Source organism: Channa argus, chromosome 13 (genome assembly GCF_033026475.1).
Source record: "Channa argus isolate prfri chromosome 13, Channa argus male v1.0, whole genome shotgun sequence".
NCBI classification, from domain to species: Eukaryota; Metazoa; Chordata; class Actinopteri; order Anabantiformes; family Channidae; genus Channa; species Channa argus.
Window position 1 is genome coordinate 5,064,845 of NC_090209.1, and position 20,078 is coordinate 5,084,922.

At 41.2% G+C, this 20,078-nt stretch overlaps 1 protein-coding gene across 4 annotated transcripts in view; it reads left to right on the forward strand.

Annotated features, from left to right (window-relative positions):
- magi3a (membrane associated guanylate kinase, WW and PDZ domain containing 3a) overlaps positions 1–20,078 on the forward strand; it is a 113,884-nt gene that overhangs the window by 70,665 nt on the left and 23,141 nt on the right. For all 4 annotated transcript variants that reach the window (XM_067525598.1, XM_067525599.1, XM_067525596.1 and 1 more), the window contains 3 exons: positions 6,062–6,181; positions 16,091–16,297; positions 19,111–19,273. In XM_067525598.1, coding sequence (XP_067381699.1) covers positions 6,062–6,181; positions 16,091–16,297; positions 19,111–19,273 — 490 coding nt within the window. The remainder of the gene's footprint in view (positions 1–6,061; positions 6,182–16,090; positions 16,298–19,110; positions 19,274–20,078) is intronic.

Here is a 20,078-nt window from a genome sequence, read left to right on the forward strand (position 1 = left end):
GCCACAGTTAAATAAACTGTGTCAAGCTCTAAATGGAGGCAATTTAGTTCTATGGTTTCCCTCCCTTGAATTAGGCACCAAAAAGCAGAATGCTCAATGAGGTAAGACACAAAAAAAGGACAAGCTTAGAGTAACAGCTACAGGCTGAAGGAATGATTGGTGCTGCCGTACATGTCTGTTCATGCTGAGGATATGGCTAAACTGAAGCTGTTCTGTAAGGATGAAATAGTTACGTGAATACTTTTGTACGGTGTGCAGGTCTGATCCACAGTTACAGGAAGCTTGTTTGAGGTTACTGCTGCAAAAGGTGCTTCAAACTATTATGAAATTCAAAGGTTCACTAACCTTATCCCCCAGCACTGGGGTGGTATTAAAGGGCGACTTCACCAATTTTCAACTTGCTTTCTATAGATTTAGTTTAGGGTGTAAATCTACATTAATGCTTTAAAACATCCCTCTAACTTCCCCATATTAAAATATTTACCTGCTACTAGCTGAAATGCCCTTCCACATGACATTATTATATCTTAGTCCAATTGATGCAAAAAAGCAGGTTAACCCAAAAGGTTTTTATGCTTTTTCTTGCATTAATGTCTTACTACGGGGTCATAGTTGTGTTAATTTGAAATGAGAACAAATTACTACTCAGGAAAAAGGTTTAGCATCATTTCTTCATTTAAAATGTAAAGATTATACTGTATTACATTGCAGATTACTGTACTGTCTGCTATAAAGCCATTAAAGTTATGTAATGATTCAAAACAAGAGCATTGCATTTGAGGTAATGTGAAAATAGAATATCAGGATCAAAGAGAGACTGTTCTGTAAAATATGACTGTATAGCTCATTTATACCAGCAGCCAAATACAACCAAAATTTACACATTACACTTAAGCAACATCCAGTGGCTTTGGTGCAGTGGGTCTCAATCCTGGTCCTCTGCTTCTTTTTTGGTTTTTCCTGCGTGACCCACTGCTGATTACCTGGATCAGGTGTGTTCTGTCAATCCGAAGCTGGTTGATACCATCTTAGATGAGGGTGAAGAGGGGGAATAGAAAGTGATTAGGTCTCTTCCAGCTTCTGATAGACTGGACACACCTGATCCAGGTGATCAGCACTAAGAAGGCTTGGGAAGCAGAGCCGGGTTCCGTTAGGACCAGGTTTGAGAACCACTGCAGAGTGAACATAATATTATCATTCAGATGTTTGTAAAGCGGAGGTTGGGGTGGATCAGACGATTTTAATTCAGTTTGAAACTATTGCCTTTATTGTAACCAGTCTTTGGATGTCAACTTTCAACTTTTTATCTTAAGTTTTTATTTCTCTTCGTAAATTTACATATTTACAGTATATAGTAGAAATGCAACTTCGGCTATAGCTCAGTTGGTAAAGGCAGTTGCTTACGGACCACAGGGTGAGTGGTTCGATCCCCGGCCCTGGCTATATGTCGAAGTGTCCCTGGGCAAGACACTGAACCCCTAACAGCTCATTCCCCCTCCCCAGCGATGCAGTGCCGGTCCAAGCCCGGTAGAAATTGGGGATGGTTGCGTCAGGAAGGGCATCCGGCGTAAAAACTGTGCCAAATCAACATGCGGAAAATGATCCGCTGTGGCAACCCTGAACTCACGGGATAAGCCGAAAGGAGAGTAGTAGTAGAAATGCAACTGTTACCAAAGAGTCCGGATTCAAAGGACTCACATCTTTTCAGTGATAACATTACATTAGTGTAAAGCGCCAGTGATATTGACCTTTTGCAAGAAATGCTGATACTGTGGTTTGGTCTTTTTAATTTCCTGTCATGTTGTTTAGAATGGCATCTGATTCTTTTACGGCTTATGTGATTTAACATGGACTATTCAGCTCTTCTGAAACGCAACCAGGCCACAGTCCTTGAACAGATGCCCCTTTTTTTCACAGAGCCAGTTGTAGGGGCTGGTTCGTAGAGACACAGGTTTAAATGTCTTCCTTAAAATCCTCAGGATTATAATGTACAGCATACTAGCAGTAGTGAAAGCCTCTAAAAGAGTCCACTCTGCTCCACCCAGTCGTCCCTCTCCCTGCTCTGCTGTTCTCTGCTACACCTTACAACAGTCTGGTCAGTGCTTCAGGGACATTACAAATAATGAGAATTGTCCAAAACTTAATAATCAATGACTGTGTTTTTACTGGTTAATACCTTTACGAAGTGAAAACCTCTGCCCTGATGCCAGTCCTGTTCATTAAGTCTTGAATTACGGTAGGCTTTGAATGCACCACACGAAAAGTATATTTTTAATAAAGGCATATTTGAAAAAAAGTTACGTGCATAAAACTGGCTTCTGTATTCTGGTCAGTGTTGTTGCTTGACATTACAGCCAACATTTACTGCTGCTTCCTGTTCTTCTAAAAATGTAAAGCTGACACTGAATCTGGTAGCAGAAAGTTTTTTCCTCTCCTAATACGTTTTTTTTCCGTCCTATTGTTCAGTTGCATTTAGCATCTGAAAGCATTTTTAGTAAATGTGTGTCACTTGAGTGGGTGTTCAGCCAACTACTGCAGGAGGGAAGCACAAACAATATAATTCGCACCTGACACAGGGGAGCTACTTTTTTGTTGTTAAGCCACAGTAACCCCTGTAGACCTGGTAACTACTGATTTGTTTTTCGTTTCATTTAGATTGACGTTTTATTTTGTCTTTTCTTTTCTTCCCTGTATCGTCCTGTTTGTTTCTGTGTGGTTGCTCCATCTCTTCAAATACAAGTGTGTGAGCATTCGCACATGAGGTGGAAGTTAAAACAACGTGCTCTTTTTCCAGGGAGAATTGGCAGCAAATTTCCTCTTGTCTCTACATCAAAGCTCCTTGTCCCAGTGCACCGTCTCAGATAACTGTTAGATTTCTATTTTCAACAGTCTCTCACAACCATCCAGGTGTGGAGAGTGGAGTGAAGTGATCAGTCAGTGCAGATACACAGCCTTTGTTTTCTTCCCCCTTTTCCTCCTTCAGCTTTAACCTTTCTGTCTTTTAAAATCTAATCACCTCTTGGAGCAACACTTTCCACATCAAATGGTAAAATTATGATAAAATAGGCTCATGGTGGTTTAATGACAATTTAAAAAACTGTCAAGGTGGGATACTGTAGCTGATCCAACTTGTCCTGGAGTTGGGCTAAAGCAAAAAAGCTAAGTTATCACATTTCCCTCTATCGTCTTCCAAAACCGACGTCATACATTTCTGCCTTTTGTGGCTTTGCAGGTTCCCTCTGATTGCTTTGTTTGACAGAATAAAAGATTGTTTTTGCAACAGCCTAAGCTGTTTCAGATGGTGATGGCTCATGCTGGAGTCAGGATGGATGTCGACACACAGAGCAAATGAAGAATATGGATAGCTTCCTATTAAACTCTTTGTTGGAGCCCCTCGTGTCTGCAGTGCAGGCAGATAGCACAGCAGTTCAGCTGAGGTACCGCAAAAGCCCTGATTACATCTAAGATGATGGTAAGCAGAGCTGACATGGTAGGCAGCGTAAAATCATTTTCACAACAGTATGTTTTCAGTGTCTCGCAGATGAAGAGCATCAACAAGGGAAAACATGATCCTTTTTTTTTTCTTTTTTTTTTAAACAGCTGCAGCAGTTATGGCAGATTATTTATTTAATGCCCCTAACTTTGCACAGACTGTAAATGCATTTCTACAAATCCCATTTCCCGAAAAGTTGGGACACTGTGTTAACCGAAATACAAAGCGATGCAAAACAATGCAAATGTTCAAATGGAGAAATTTTCAGGTTTTTGAAAAATATCTGCCAGCAACACATCACAAAAAGTTGGGGCAGGGCCATATTCTCCACCGGGGTATATTCTATCACCTCCTTGTTTTATTAACATTTTTGCGTTTGAAAACTGCGGAGATCAGTTGCTTAACATTGGAAAGCAAACTTTTTTTCTCATTCTTGCTTGACTTGGACGTAACCTACTCAACAGTTTGTGGCCACCTCTGTTGTATTTTTTTGCTTCATAATAGTCCAAATGTTTTCAGTGGATAATAGGCCTGCACTGCAGACAGGCCAGTTCAGCACATGTGCTCTTTTCATACTGAGCCATGCTCAGTATGAAATGTTGTGATATGTGCAGAATGTGGTTTGATATTGTGCTGCTGAAATAAACAAAGCCTTTCGTCGGAAAGATGTCTGGAGGGCAACAAATGTTGCTACACAGCCTGTATGTATAGGTCTGCATTAATGGAGCTGTCTCAGATGTAAGAAACAAAACACCTTCACGAAGTTCGTTTACATGCAGCTAAGTACTGTAACCTGGTTACAGTCTGCTTTCTGGGGACAGCTGATTCCTTAACTGCCTTGCAAACAGGAAAGCATGTTACCAAAATCAGGGTAGGGGATTAAGCAAACTTGATTTCCCCAGGTAGATTTTTGTTTTTCCCACAGAATTATGGTTTCTCTGCCTGTATACATGTAACTAGGTTTCTAATCAGCTTTATCCAACAGTGCATGAGCGTAACAAAAGGCTGCCCACAGAACAGTGAAAGGCTGAATGAGGGTGAGAACATTAATGGGGCGATTCTGCTGTTTTTAAATCAAAGTCCGTCTAAAGGCTTAATGAAATTGAAAGTTGATTTTTTATTTATTTTTTATTTAATTTACACTAAGTTACACTCTGTCTCTTCCCTCTCTTGTCCTTTCACCTCCTGTGCTGTCATTCTGCAGAGAGACGAATACAGTAAGAAAACAGAAAACTCAGAAAGCCGTGTTTTCTGTCACTATGCAGTTAAAATCTTCTAAAATAAGTCAGAGTTGGCGAATTTTATATCAGCAACGCACACATATCTTTGTTTTTGTCTAACGTTGCCCCTTTTCCAACTGTTGAGATCTTTTCACTGTTGTATTTGTATGCAGGTGTACACATGTGTGCATGTGTATTGGTATCACACACAATCCAACATTATATACATTGTTGTGTAAGGTGTGTATGTACAGTAAATTTATATGTAATGCATCACGATACAATTGTCATTATGTTGCAAATGCGTATTGCATATGCGTTGTTGCATATCATTATCATTTGGATGGACCTTGGCTCCTCCCTTCAGGGGGTTGATTTTGGCTACAGTCTGGCATGTTTATATTTAAGTGTTATGCTTATGTAATTTCATATCATAATCATATATTTTTTACTAAAAAAAACCCTAAAATTTCTCAATTGCAACATTTTGATATGTTGTCAAATATTTTTAATTTACGTGCAAGGTCATTTCAGACATGGAGAAACTGACCTCGTCCAAAACTGCTGACAGAAAAGTGACATTACACTGTTAAACATTCCATGGATTTTTACTCACATGACCTTAGAGAGTTTAGCCTGCTTTTACAGGAGTGAAGAAATCTTTCCCTAGGCTGAAAACATGTGGTAAGGCTGCTCTGTTGGTACTGGAAGGTCTTGTGGTGATGGGAACATAAATTTCTATGAATTTTATGAATGTATTCTTGGATCTATTGCAAATAGAGATGTTCCAGAAAAGGTCTGGCACAAACAAGAGTTTTACTTAAGCAGCATTATGCTGACAAGTCACCACTGCATTTATCTTTAATAAGTATATTCCATTATATTGCCATGGAAACCAAGCTGTTCATGGGATTCTGAGGAAAAATATGCAAACCTAACTAAAGGCCTTTTCTCCAGTTCAGCTCTGTTATTTATTGCATTAATATAAGATTTAATTGCATCCTTAAGGAATAAAAGTGGTTCTGTTGTGCACAAAAGTCAAAGTGTGCAATTAAAATCCTGTTCAATATCATTACCATCAGTTACACTCCCTCCGTACTCAGCGCGCAGCTGTACCGCTATGCGCAGGATAGTTTTTTTTTTTCCCAGTTTCGTATTTGAATAATAAATTCATAGCTTTGTGGTCCCAGTTCTGTTGACTATTCATGATGTAGACACAGATTCTCCCCTGAGTGCTGTAGTTGGACTTGAATCACGTCCCTGTGGGCATGTTGGATACAGTGTCACTCTCTCTCCTCCCACCGACCCTCCACATAAAACTTGTCTTAAACTGTGTCATTGTCGGCAGGTACCACTCGGCAGCCGAGAGAGGGGGAAGTTCCTGGGGTCGACTACAATTTTGTCAGTGTGGACGAATTCCAAGAGCTTGAAGAAAGTGGACTGCTGCTGGAGAGTGGCACTTACGATGGTGCGTCTCAAACACAACACAACACAACACAGTGCACCAGTCAGCCACCGTTTTAAAAACATGTTTCAATTGGCATGAATTACTGTCCTGAATTTGTCAAATATATTATAGTTTTACCTGAAATAACTTTTCCCACCAGCTGTAGGGTGTTGAATCTCATTGCTCTGTGATCCGAATAGCAACTAATACTGAAACATAGCTGCAGAGATCTTGTTTACTTACTTAACAAGTGATCCTAATCAAATGATACACTTCTCTTTTTGGTGTGTTGATATTATCACAAAGCTCACCTAGAAACAGAAAAGGTCATCACTGCTCATCTTATGAATACTGAGGAACAGTCATCGTTTGAATTCCAGGTTTCATTTACTTTTTCTAAGGAAATGCTAAAATGTATAGACTAGGACATAAACAGAGTTTTAAAATTGAGGATTTCTCAGGAAAAGCCATGCACACATGCTGTGATGTCCATATGTGTAACCACGGTTACCAGGTGATTTGACAAAATGCAAACAAGTGGAATTTGCTACTTGGATCAGATAAATTTACCGGTGGTTTAGCATTTAAATTTATGGTTTCTCACGTATCAACTGTTATGAAATCCTCTAGCTGGATAAAGAGGTAAATGCAAAATAACAAGACAAATAAGTTATCGCCAGCTGAGGATGAATCCACCGTGTTGCCCTGATTAATTGTCCTCTTGTAAATTTGCCGAGCTGTGCATCATCCGGTCGTCAGGTGCCGTCGACACTTTGCCCCTGTCCTCAAATGTGACAGAACCAGAGATAATATATGCCCAGTTTATTGATTTATTTTAAAGAACTTAACTCTGGAGTGGAAAAGACAATGTAAGACTTCTTTCGTCCAGCCTCTGTTCCACGTCCAGCCCTGGTAGACTGACAACTATCAACTCTGAGCCTGTGAATTAGTCCCTTTCCTGTTTGTTGTAACAACTGAATGTGCTTTGAAGGAACAGATACCGAAAGCCTCAGAAAGTTAATTATCAATGTCCAGACTTTTGACCTTTTAAGTCTCCATAGATAAATTGGTAGATAAGCTTCTCACACTCAAACACAGATGTGGAGACAGACAGGCTGACACTTTACAATGCAGGGGGAAAAAAATCACCATAATTACTAATACATTGACTACAGAACAGTTACTAGTTACTTCTTCCTTTATAGTGTAAATTATACATTTAGCCTTAGGGGCCCATTCACATGAAAAGGATTAGTTTTTAAACATGTACTGGCATGTATTTTAATGTGTGTGTGTGTGCGTGTGCGTGTGTTTGTGTGTATTTGTTACCTCCTTAGGGCCCAAAAATGTGCTCAATGATAACAATAAAAAGAAAGCATAAAAAGTTTTTTTCCTAACTGAGTTAAAGACCCGTTCGAGGGCTAAAACTTTGTTTTACAAGACTAGAAACACGAACCTTTGTATGTGTGTGTGTGGATGTTTGTGTGTGTGTTTGTTTCCATGCTGACTTTCTGCAAAAGAACTTGAACAGAACTTTGAGTGTTAAAGGAAACCACTCCAATCCTGCCTTACTTTTACACAGCAGACTGTAATCTCTCTCTCTCTCTCTCTCTCTCCACCTTTTGTAACATGCCTAGCTTCTTCGGTGCAAATCAGACTTCTGTGTCTGAACGAGGCCTTACTGTGCATGTGGCTGATTGAATGGAAACATCGACCTGGGCACCAGCGTTCACCGCTGTGATTAATCCTCCAGCCCTGTGAACAACAGGGGCTTGATGTAGCCGCGAGTAATCTGTAACCAAGAGTGACACTCACTCCCACTGCTCTGCTGGAGCCAATATCTGAGACGATGAGTGTTTCTCACACTGGTTGTCATATTGCTCAACAGAAATAGAAAACGTTATTTCAGAAAGCCAATATTATGAAAAGACTTTAACCTGCATACGAGAGGAAAATTGTTTTGTTTACTCCATCAGTCATCAGTATTAATGCATTACATTTTAACTGCGATCAGTTTATCTTCCTGCATTCCAAGCAGGTCTGAGAAGCAAAGTTGGCTCCATCACTGGGGAAGTGGTTGAGAGACTTTGAACAGCACAAAATCACAGATTAGTTTGTTAGTTTTTTGTTTGACAGAGTGATGAAAGTGTCAGTTTGTGAGCAATACCTATTCCCCCGGCTGCACAGAAGCTCTCAAGAATTAAACTTGCGTGTGTGCAAGAGTGTGTCTGCATGTATGTGAATCAGGCCATATCCAATTTTCTACACCATCAGTGTGGATGGTACAGAAAAGCCAGCAGTATGAATCATTCATGAAAGAGACAGGGAGCAGAAATGGAAGAGCAAAAATCAAGGAATGCAGGTGTTGAAAATCAAAGTCGGCACACGACACTCCCCACACAATGTGTTGGAGCTGCATGCTTGCCTGACCAGTCCATGTTTGCACTGGACAGGAAACATAGGTTTGATTACTTGGATGTTAAGGTGGCATCATGGGTGAGTGGCCATTTGGATGCAGTGGACAAATTTTCTGTGTGTCATGCTAAACTGTTTTAGATATTTAAACTAAATCATACGTTAAACAAAGGCAACTTGAGCAAACATCTTGATCCCCAACACCTACAGTAAATTACCCCCTGAACTCACTGACCGATGAGCTGACGTTCTCCTTCAGGAAACTCTGGTAGACCGTTCTTGTTTCCCTCACTTATGGCGAGTCACCCTGTCTGTGATGCTGCAAGGCCTTTGGACACCTTCACACTGCCACCAGCATACATGGTCATAGGTAGGGTGTTCTTGTTGTGGCACTCAATGGAACAAGAGCCCTGTCTTCCAAGCAGGTCAAGGATATTCTCGTAAAACGTCTGAGGCTCGTGCACAGTAGGTGTGTTGTGCCACAATTCAGTCGGGTTAGCAGTGGTTTTCACCTCACTACTCTCTCGTGGATGCGATTTCCACCCTGCATGCTTCAAATGCATAACTCACTTTTATTGAGGTGAGAGTGGCCTGCAGGTTTTTTGGTTGTTGTTTTCCTTAGATCTTTTCTAACTTTCTAGAAGCCTCCTAGTCACCATGCTTTTGGACTAGTTTTGGAAGGGCTACTTTTGGAAGCTTCATTATTGTTCCAGGTTCATTTGTATATAGTTTCTCTCACTGTGGATCTATGCAGTCCCAGATGTTTGGACAAAGCAATGTAACCCTTCTTCACGTTGATCAAAGTTGTTATTTTTAAGTGAGTGTTCAAATACTTTTCCCCACAGGCCTTGTTAGTTTAAATGGACATCACATTTTTGTCTCAATAAATACATATTAATAAATACATATGTATATATTTATGTTAGATTTACAACCCCAATTCCAAAACAGTTGTGATGATGTGTAATGCTTAAATAAAAACACAATGCAATGATTTGCAAATCTCATCAACCCATATTTTATTCACAACGGAACATAAACAACATATCGTATGTTGAATCTGAGAAATTTGACCTTTTCATGGAAAATATTAGTTCGTTTTGAATTTGATGGCAGCATCACATCTAAAGTTGGATGAGGTTGATGTTTACCATTGTGTAGCATCCCCTCTAATTTTAACACCTATCTGTAAATGTCTGGGAAGTGAGGAGACCAGTTGATACAAGTTTTAGGAGAGGAATGTTGTCCCATTCTTGTCTGATGCAGGATTGTAGCTGCTCAACAGTTCTGGGCCTTTGTTGCTGTATTTTTCATTTTACACTGGCTTAAATGTTTTCTATTGGTGATGGTCTGGACTGCAGGGAGGCCAGTTCAGCACCCGGACTCTTCTCCTATGAAGCCATGCTGTTGTGATGGATGCAGTATGTGGTTTAGCATCATCTCGCTGAAATATGCAAGACCTTCCCTGAAAGAGACGTTGTCTGGACGGAGCGTATGTTGCTCTAAAACCTCTATGTAGTTTTCAGCATTGACGGTGTCTTTCCAGATGTGGAAGCTGCCCACACCATAGGGACTAATGCCCCCCCATACTATCAGAGCTCAGGCTTTTGAACTGTCTGCTGATAACAAGCTGGATGGTCCCTCTCCTCTTTAATCCGCAGAACACAGCGTCCATAGTTTCCAAAAATAATTTGAAATTTTGAATTATCTGACCACATTTTGCCTCAGACAATTTTAAATTAAATTATGCTCAGAGAACAGGGCGGCATTTCTGGTCCGTGTTCACATATAACTTCTTGTTTTCATGATACAGCTTTAACTTCCATTTGTGGATTGTACAGCAAACTGTGTTCTCAGGAAATGTTCCTGAGCCCATGCAGTGAAATGCATGTTACTGACCCGTTGCCAATTAACCTAATTAGTTTTCAAATGCTCCTCCATTTGTTTCTGATTGCGGCAATTACTTTTCCAGTTCCAAGTTTTTCTGAGATGTGTTGCTGCCCTCAAATTTAGCATTCCATTGGTGGAGCTTGAACAAATTTTAAAGAAGCATTATTTATTGACAGGACAGCAATATGGTTCTCTCATTGTCTCTGACACTAACTGTCTGTAGTTGTGAGCTTGCTAGGGGCCAATTCAAAAGGGGAGGAAGATGATGAAATGCCTGGGTTTGTGCAATACATGATTCATTTTTCTTGACAATCATGGACTTGACTAGGAAAAACAAAGACCACTTACCGTCACCTCGTTTTGCTGGAACACATTGCCTACAACAATTTCACAATGGCATCTTTATGGTATTATAGGCTTTGTGTAGTGTAGCTGTGGATTAGATGGAAACAGGGCAGTGTGCCAGAAGTCACAAATGAGGGAGCGTGCAAAGGTGTTGCACCAACATCTGCCCACTCCTAGGTAAGAAAAATGGCAAAACAGAAGCCTGGAACATTAAGCAGTATCTCAGTTCTTAGGACTCCAGCTGGATTAGTGTATTTGGACTGGTCCAAATAACATAGGAGATTTTTTAAAAAAATAGAAGAAAATGAAAGAACAAAAGATGAAGGGATAAAGTCAGAGGGATTAGGATGGATGAGAACAGCTAAATAAAAAACTAGGTGAAGTCAGGAGGAGGGCATCATTTATTATGGGTTTCACTGCACAGACTGAGGAGACGAACATTAAGTAGAAAGGAAGTTTATTTTATGAGCAGCAGGCCATCTAATAGTGGATTGTGAAATGGCGCACCAAACACACACACACACACACACACACACACACACACAAGCCCAGAGACCAAAGGAATGCAGGGTTGACAAGGTTGGCTTGTGAAGTGTGGGCATTCATGCCAAGCGGTACCAAAGCCCTGTGCCAAGGCTGGAGCACAAGATGGGCTTCACCCGCCTGGGGCAGTGGCAGTCAATGTTGAGGCCTGGACAGACTGGGCACTGCCCAAGAGAGAGCAAACCCATCCTCCATGATTAATGAGGGTATGTGATTGTGGCTGGTGAGTTCAAAGAGGGAGATGGATAAACACCGAGTGAGGGTGGGATGGAAAGGGGGAATGCGATGGGAGAGAGTCAGAGGAGAACGAGCCAGAGCTAGAAGGTTTTATAAAACTTTGACAAAATAACGGGTGTCTTCAATTTCCATTTGTGTTTGAAAACATTGCAAAACACTGAAAACTAAACTACTTGCTTGAATTTCACATTGCTAAATGACCATAACCACATGAATCGTTTCTCGCTGGCGTTTCCATCTCGGCTTATAATGGGTTTTTTTTTTTTCCCCCAAAGGGTGTAGCGCCATTCAGTGAAGTTTTGTCTCACTGCAGATATAACCGTGCATGGTCACAGTTGTATTCACATTCACATTTTATTCATATTCTCACGAGTTGAATATGAGACATCCTGGCAGCTGCTGTGTAAAACAGATGGCATGACATCTACACACACTTACACATTCTTTCTCAACCACGAACACACACACACTGTAGCCCTAGCAGTAGACATTTAAGTTTGGGGTCTCTCCGAGAGCAACAGCCTTCTAACGAGAAGCAGGTTTTAAAAAAAAAAAAGTGTTCCCTCAGACATTAAACTCCTTCATACTTGCTGCGAACGAACAAATGCATGTGTGGCACGAGTGAATGGCTGTGTAATTCACTGGCAATGCCAATGCCAAGCAAGTGTAGGCCCAGACTGTTAAAATGAAAATGGCTTTGCTATACACTGTCCACCCACCAGTTTCAGGAAGCTGCAAAGAGCTTTAATATAATAACACAGCACTGAAATGATCACACTGTTTTTGCTGCTTTTACCTTTTGACATACCGGGGACTTATTTTGCCACCACATGACAAAAGCAAAGCCCAAGCCTACGATGACCAGTAAGGACCAGTAATGTTGAGTGTTGCAGTTTGATGGGCTGTGAGATCTGTATCCACTGTCCACAGAACACAAGATGCTGATTTGTTGACTCAGTGCCCACATCAACAGTTGTCTATTTCTGCCACACACACATGCACAGTCATGGATAGCTATTAGCTTGTGGTTCCCAGGCTCTTTTTTCTTTTTTTTTCCTTTTTTTTTCCTAAGAATGAAAAGCTCATTAATCTAAAGCTTTAATTAAGGTGGAATATTTGAGATGGCCACTCTGACATCATCTGGGGTTGCCAAAGAGGGACCAGCCATCCTGTTGAAATCGGGCCTGTTTTCAATCATTTGTCTTGGCATCCCAATAGCACAGGTCTGTGTGTTTTGATAATTAGACACTAGATATTTGTTAATAAGGCAGAAATATATAAATGATTAGATCAGTTTTCTTCCTGTTTCTCAGTCTTGGGGAAAGATCAGAACAGTAATTGTAAGGAAAATCGAAGCAGCAGCTGCCATGTTGCTGGCCAGTATACAGCTATTACTGTGTTTGTTCATACTGTGGTATTTCAGGCAAGTGTTTGGGTGAGTGTTTGGCTTCATAGAGACAAAGTTGTGCAAACATTTTGTCACTGTGGGCAAATTACATATTTTGTTGATTTTTTTCAAGTAGGAAGGAAATACAACCCATGCACAAAACAGACATTTAAATGAAGCCTTTCTGCAAACCTTAATGTACTGTTACTTCTGTTTTAATGAACTTAAAAAAACAAACAACTATATAGCATGTGCAAACATTTGGACACCTTCACAAATCAGTACTTAGTAACTTCTCTTTGCCAACTATTAAGCAGGGGTTGTAAATATTATTCAGTGGGGTTTGTTTTGCAGCCAGTGGCACAGGAAACATTGCACAGACAGAGGGATGAATGGATTCTACAAAATATCAGCCAATGCTGGTTGTAAATGTCCTGCAGTCAATGAAAAAAAAGGAAAAAGTCACTGGCTTCAGTGGTACAAAGCAGAATCCATCATGAGCAAGCTGTAGCTTTTGAATTGACCGTCACAGCTCTCTGACCTGAACATCATGGAAAATCTGTGGGCAGATCTTAAACAGGCTATTTGTGCAGAACGGCCTAAAAATATCTGAAAACCTGGAATGAAATGCATGAAAAGTGAGTGAAATTTTGTCAATAAAGAACAGAATTACCAAGAAAGCATTTTTGCAAGTGGTATTATCAAAAGGCAGAGTCACTACATACGGACTTGCAGTATTGTGGAGCCCAAACCTTTGTACCTGCCACAATGGATGGTTTTATTGTTTTGTTTGTTTATAGTAATGAAATAAAAGTTAACACATTTTTGTCAAATTTGAAAAAGAAACAACGTTAGTTTTAACTGTCTGTTTAATTTTTAAATAAACCAAATGTGTAATTTGCGCAAACCTTTTCATACAATGCTAATAATAGCTACTTTCTCCCTTTCTGCCAAACTAATAGTTGGCATATAACATATACGTTATATTACAAGTGGACACCTGGGGAGTTTTATACAAGGCCACTTTTTGTTAAAATAACTAAACGTAGCCACTTGAGATTCAAAGGTTTAAAGAAAAGCGCTCATTTAATGAACTGAACTCAAAAAGACGTCACATTAACTCTGAAGGTGAAGTTTAAAAGCACTCTGCACTCTTTTTTTTTTTATTCTTTTTGGGAGGTTTAAGGTTTTACATCTGCCCCAGATGAAGTTACAATTTCTGCTCGGAGACCTGCTCCTTACACTGTGGCTCATTAGCACAGTGTAATTACAAAGTGATCCATCTCAATGCACTTGGTTGTTGTGGCCACTGCCTCTCAGCTCCTTGCTAATGGGGACATACAGAGGCTACGTGCACCTTTGTGTGAGCTTCGGAAACCGAGCAGTGCACAAAATAAATCACCACTTCTAATTTAGCTCTCTCAATTTGCATTGAATCATAAGCCTTCCTATTTATTACAAATGTATTAATATAAATGTTTCGTAAATTAAAGCCGTAATAAAAAGTTCGCATTCGGACAGTATGCATTGTTTTCGATAATGCTCGGATGAACTGGCCGGTTGGTTGTTTATGTAGCATATCCTACTAATAGCTGCAAAAGACTGGTTCAGCTGGGAAGCCTTGACAAGCTGTGATAATAAAGTATTTTTCACTGTGATTGCAACTTTAACATGAGGCAAATCCATCTGTTTCCAATGTTTGTCTTATTTTCAGCATGACAAAGAATTATCTGATAGGCATTTTAAGGCAGTTTTTTAAACGATAGAAAGCCACATTGTTCCTCAATTTGCTCTGTGCGGTACCTCAGTTCCATTGTCACAAAACTCGTCTTCGCTCCTTTTGTTCCTATTCTCTTGTTTCTCGCTCTCCCCTCCCAGTCGACTGTTTGGTCACAGTATCCATCTACTCCCTGATGCGCCATTTAACTGTTACAATGCAATGTTCAGCTACTGAGACACAGCTCAGCCTTAACCATGCTGTAATCCCGCACAAACACAGAAACTGTTTCTGTCTCCCAGAGACAGAAAACAACCCAATCAGTATTTGTACCAACTATTTTTTTCCTCACCTTATGTGCTTTTAAGGTTGTTATTCCTTATTTTCCTGCACAGAGAGGGAAGGTAGTAAGTGATAAAGTGGGTCACTCCTCTTCTGCAGTATAGTTGAGAAAAGACTGACTAGGTGGAGTAAGGCTGTTTGCTGCCTTGGGCACCAACATGACAGCAAAGGCAAGTTGATGGACTTAAAGGGGCTATCAAGTGCCTACCTTGGCATAAATGCAGTAGTCACAGTTCCTCAGGCAGTGAGGCAGTAAATATGACAATATAGCTATCCAGGCTTTCTGCCTTTGGTTTGAGGACCGCAGCAGTTAATCAAGATATTAATACAGATAATAAAAACAACATGCATGTAAAACATAGTTAAGATAAAATAAAGTGGCAGTAATAATTTTAAGTAATAATTTTTTTCCCAGTCACAGATAGCAAGGGATCATATCTTTGTTGTTACATCACAAGCTCTTGCTAGATGGTTGGTACACGCAGGCTGCAGATTTGGGTCCGGGGAGTTAACATGACCTTCTCGTGACCAACTGTGTGCATCAGCAGTCACAGCAATAGCTCCACTCAGTGGGAATAAGCAAAGTCTATATTGGGTCCAAAATAGAGGGAAAGCACTTTCCCTCATGCAGGAGACTTTTCCAAAACTAGATGACTATGATCCTAGTAATAACTTGGCCACGTTTCGTTCCAACCAGTGCAGCTCAGCCAGATATGATTGTAAAGAAATTTATATAACTGCTACACTTGCAGTGATATATTTTTTTTCTTGATCTGGTATCGAGAAAGGGAATTATGCTTAGTTGTCTCCTCCTGTTCTTTGGTGTTCAAGGACACGAAACAGACCTGTAAGTCTCTTGTACAGTATTTCTCTTCTGTATGTGAATGTGCATTGTGGTATTCCTACACTGAAGAGGACTCTGTTCACACAGTAGAAAATCAGAGGGTAAATTATGGTTATAGTGGTTATAGGGGTAGGAATCAATCTAATTCACTTAAGCCGCTAATGAGTTTTATGATGTTTTGTTGTCCGTGTCTACCTTTCCTCTTTCCAGGAAACTACTATGGCACCCCTAAGCCCTCCGCAGAGCCCAGCCCCGTGCAGCCCGACTTGGTGGACCAGGTTCTCTTTGATGAAGAATTTGACACAGAGGTCCAGCGAAAACGTACAACCTCTGTCAGTAAGATGGACCGAAAGGACAGTGCTGCACCAGAGGAGGAAGATGATGAAGAGAGACCTCCTATGGTCAATGGCTTGGCTGGTGAGAGACCCCACTGTCTTTTTATTTGTTCACCGCTTCCACTTTTTTTTTACAGTTAGTAGATGTAATGCTGCTTTGCCTCACACTGCTTTTCTTCAAAACCCCAGCAGTTTTTCTCACAGCTAAGGTATTTTTTTTTTGTTTGGCCAGCATTTCATTACGTTTTTTCCCAAAATGCAAAACAGTGGGACCTTGTTTCTTTCCTTCTTATCATCTTTTACTCCAAACAAACACTCTCTGGATTAGCTGTTCTGCATGCAAGGTCAGCACTAAATCACAGCTCTGCAAACTAAATGGAGAAGTAGCGAAAGTCTCTCTGAGATCAGTAGAAGCATTCCCAAGCTTAAAGGAGAGACTTTGTCCTTGTTTAATTCCCTCAAAAGGTGAACTTCTGTCCTAATTGTGAAAGTAGCTCTAAATGTAGGTTATTTTAGAGTCTAGTATAAGGCAAAATGGTTATGTACATGCTAGTGTTCACGTTTGCCTTCAGAGCTGCTTTAATTCTTCGTGCCATTGACTTGGGTACTGGAAACATTCCTTATTGTCATGAGAAAACCACACATTTGCTGCAAGTTCATCGACAGCACATCATTGCCATTTGAGGAACAGTGAAATTTTTGCCATGTTCAAGAAGCAAGAAACCAGTTTGAGGTGGTTTTAGCTTTGTGACCTGGTGTGTTGTGCTGCTGGAAGTAGCCATTAGACGATGGGTCCACTGTGGTTATAAAGGGACAGAAACAGTCAACAATCATACTCAGGTTGGCTGTGGCATTTAAACGATAGTAAGGGGTGCAAAGAGTGCCAAGATATTATCCCCCACACATTTACACCAGCAGCAGCCTGGGCCATTGATTCAAAGCATGATACATTCATGTTTTCACCAAATTCGGACCCTACCATTTAAATGTTATTAAAATCGACACTCATCAGATCAGGCAACATTAATCTAATCCTCTGTCGTCCAATATAGATGAGCGCTTATGAATTGTAGCATCAGTTTCCTGCCCTTAGCTGACAGGAGTGGCACCTATCTTCTGCTTCTGTAGCCCATCTGTTTCAAGGTTTGATGTGTTGTGCATTCAGTGAAACTCTTTAAGTTGGAACTAAGTTGGATCACGTAGCTATTTGAGTTACTATTGCATTTTTGTCATCTTGAACCAGTTTGGCCATTATCCTCTGACCTCTAGGTATCAACAAGGTATTATCACCCTAGAAATGCTGCTCACTGAATATGCTTTCTTTTTGAAAATTTGAGACCAGCAGTATCTGAAAAACTCAGACCAGCCCAGCATTGACAATAATGCTATGATCAGAGTCACTTAAATGACGTTTCTGATGCTCAGTCTGAACTTTAGGATCCATTGAGATCCTGCCATGGCATTGGCTGATCACTGTAGAAATTTACTTAAACAAGCACTTGAAGTGAAGAAAAAAAAGGAGCATCGTGAGAGCCCCCCCCCAACCCCCCCCCCCCCCAAAGAAAAAAATAGCCAGTTAGACATCACAGAGCAGGGGTAAAGGCTAAAATTAGATGCAAACACATTTCATGTATCAGTGTATCAATGGGAGGACGTGAAAAGCATCTTTACACTGTGGGACTTGGTTACAGAAAATGGGTTAAGAAGAAATTAGATTTAAAAAAAAAAAATCAATGAGTGGTGCTTATCTCCCATCCAAGAGCAAAAGAGAGAAACACTGTAGGAGACGCATCATCTCCATGGTCAAGAAAATTCACCCATTGGAGAGAAATGTCTTTTTTAATTCTGTAGTTCATGAATTGTCTGATCCTACATGCAGTTTATTACACGTTTGCCAGCATGTGGCTGAATTGGATCGTTTAATCTTGGGAGGATGCACAATGAAACATGCAGAGCAGGAAGACGTATCACCATGCCTTGAAGGTGGATCTTGTAATGGTCATGCATTACGGCTAACAGCCATTTTTCTTTAGTGTCCTTTTAACATTCTCGTCAGCTTATGAAGCCTACACTTGCTCACATTTGCACAAAACCGTTCTAGTTTATGTTTCTCTACAAGGGCTGAGAGCCACTATAGCCTCAAGCCAATATCTGTAGTCATTTATTCTGAGTGCAGAAGCCCCTCCATGGTTCTGTCATGACAAAGAGACCCCAATTTCAGCACAAAAAGCCCTTGACTTCTTCCAGTCAACAGCTGTCACTTCTCATCCCTGCCATTTACTTACCCGAGCCAAACAGACTGAGCGTTCAATGCCACGATGAAGCTAGGTCACACACCGCCAGATGAAAACCAGCAGATACGAGCCTCATATACGTAGACGGACACACACACACACACACATCACAATTAGGCAAATAACACACACGCAGCAGCCTGTGTGATACTAATAGAGCTGAGATGTGGTGCTCGTGGCTGGACTGAAGCATTGGTCAGCTCTGCCTTTGCCTGGGAGGCAGTTCCCAGTACATCGCTGCTGACATGCAAATCCTATGGCAATCGCTGCGCGTCCGTCCTCTTTCTATTTCTCTCTTTCTCTCTGTGTACTCTCTCTCTCTCTCTCTCTCTCTCTCTCTCTCTCTCTCTCTCCCTCTCTCTCTCTCTCTCTCTACCCCTTGCTCTCCTGTGGATGTAACCGTCCACCCAGTGTACAGAGGAAGAGGAGCTCAGGCGGCAGCAGCAACAGGGAGAGATGCAAAGAGCCCAGAGGAGCTCCAATGGCGCCACACTCTCACCTCGTGTCTCCTTCTCTTTCTACCATCTCCCATACCCTTACTCCCAACCCATCCCCTTGTCTGTCTCTGTGCCCGTGTCCCTATCTCCATGCCTGGCCCCAGAGCACAACGACAAGCCGGAGTGGAGGAGGACAGTGCCCAGCTACAACCAGTCAGCTGGGGCCATGGACTTGCATGTATGGAACACACAAGATGAAAGTCAGGAGCCCTTGCCTAAAAACTGGGAGATGGCCTACACAGAGACTGGCATGGTCTATTTTATAGAGTAAGTAGCCTTTCCACTGCTACTTGCCTGCCTTGTTTTGGTTCTATTTCTCTCATATTACATCATCATTGTGCTAATGCCATTCTCAGTATCCTTCCAGTTCCAACCCTTCCTGCCGCTGTAACCCAAATATGCTGAGAAACCTTCTCCTCTCCACTTCTAGTGCATCCCCCTGTACTGTATCAAACCAGGTGCCGGACATGGAGGCTGTCTGCGGGCCCAGCGACGGCTGTTGTGTTGCTCTCGATTACATTTTTGTACTTTTATTTCCCCCCCTATGTTTGACGTTAGGGTTGTTGGCTGCTAATAAAAGCAGCAGGCCCGCATTGTTTACCTGGCCCGTTAGTGTGACAAGCAGTCAATGCTGAGCCCCGGACGGAGCCAGGTGCTGATGCTCACTGCTAAATCAATAGCTCATTCTGCCAGCAAGAGGAAGGACAGGCTAAATGGAGCTCACCACCGCTGACCTGCTCTCTCACTTGTGCTCTTAATGATAATTGCACATGTTCACTCTTTTCTTTCTGTGCTCCAGGTATTCCTCCCTCTTCATCACATCGATTTCTCTCCATCCCTCGCCCTCTCTCTCTCTCTCTCTCTCTCTTTCTCTCGCTCGCTCACTCTCTCTCTTCCTTGTGCCTTGAAGGGTCCTCTGAGCTTTGTTAAGATGTTACTAATATTCTAAAGACTTCTTTAATAAGCCATTTGATCCCAAAAGATTAGACACACACTTCTGTTTGTTTGTGTGGAGCTAGTGAAATAGCTCCTGGGTAAAGTGGCTCCTGAGAGCTCCCAGTGCTAAATGCTA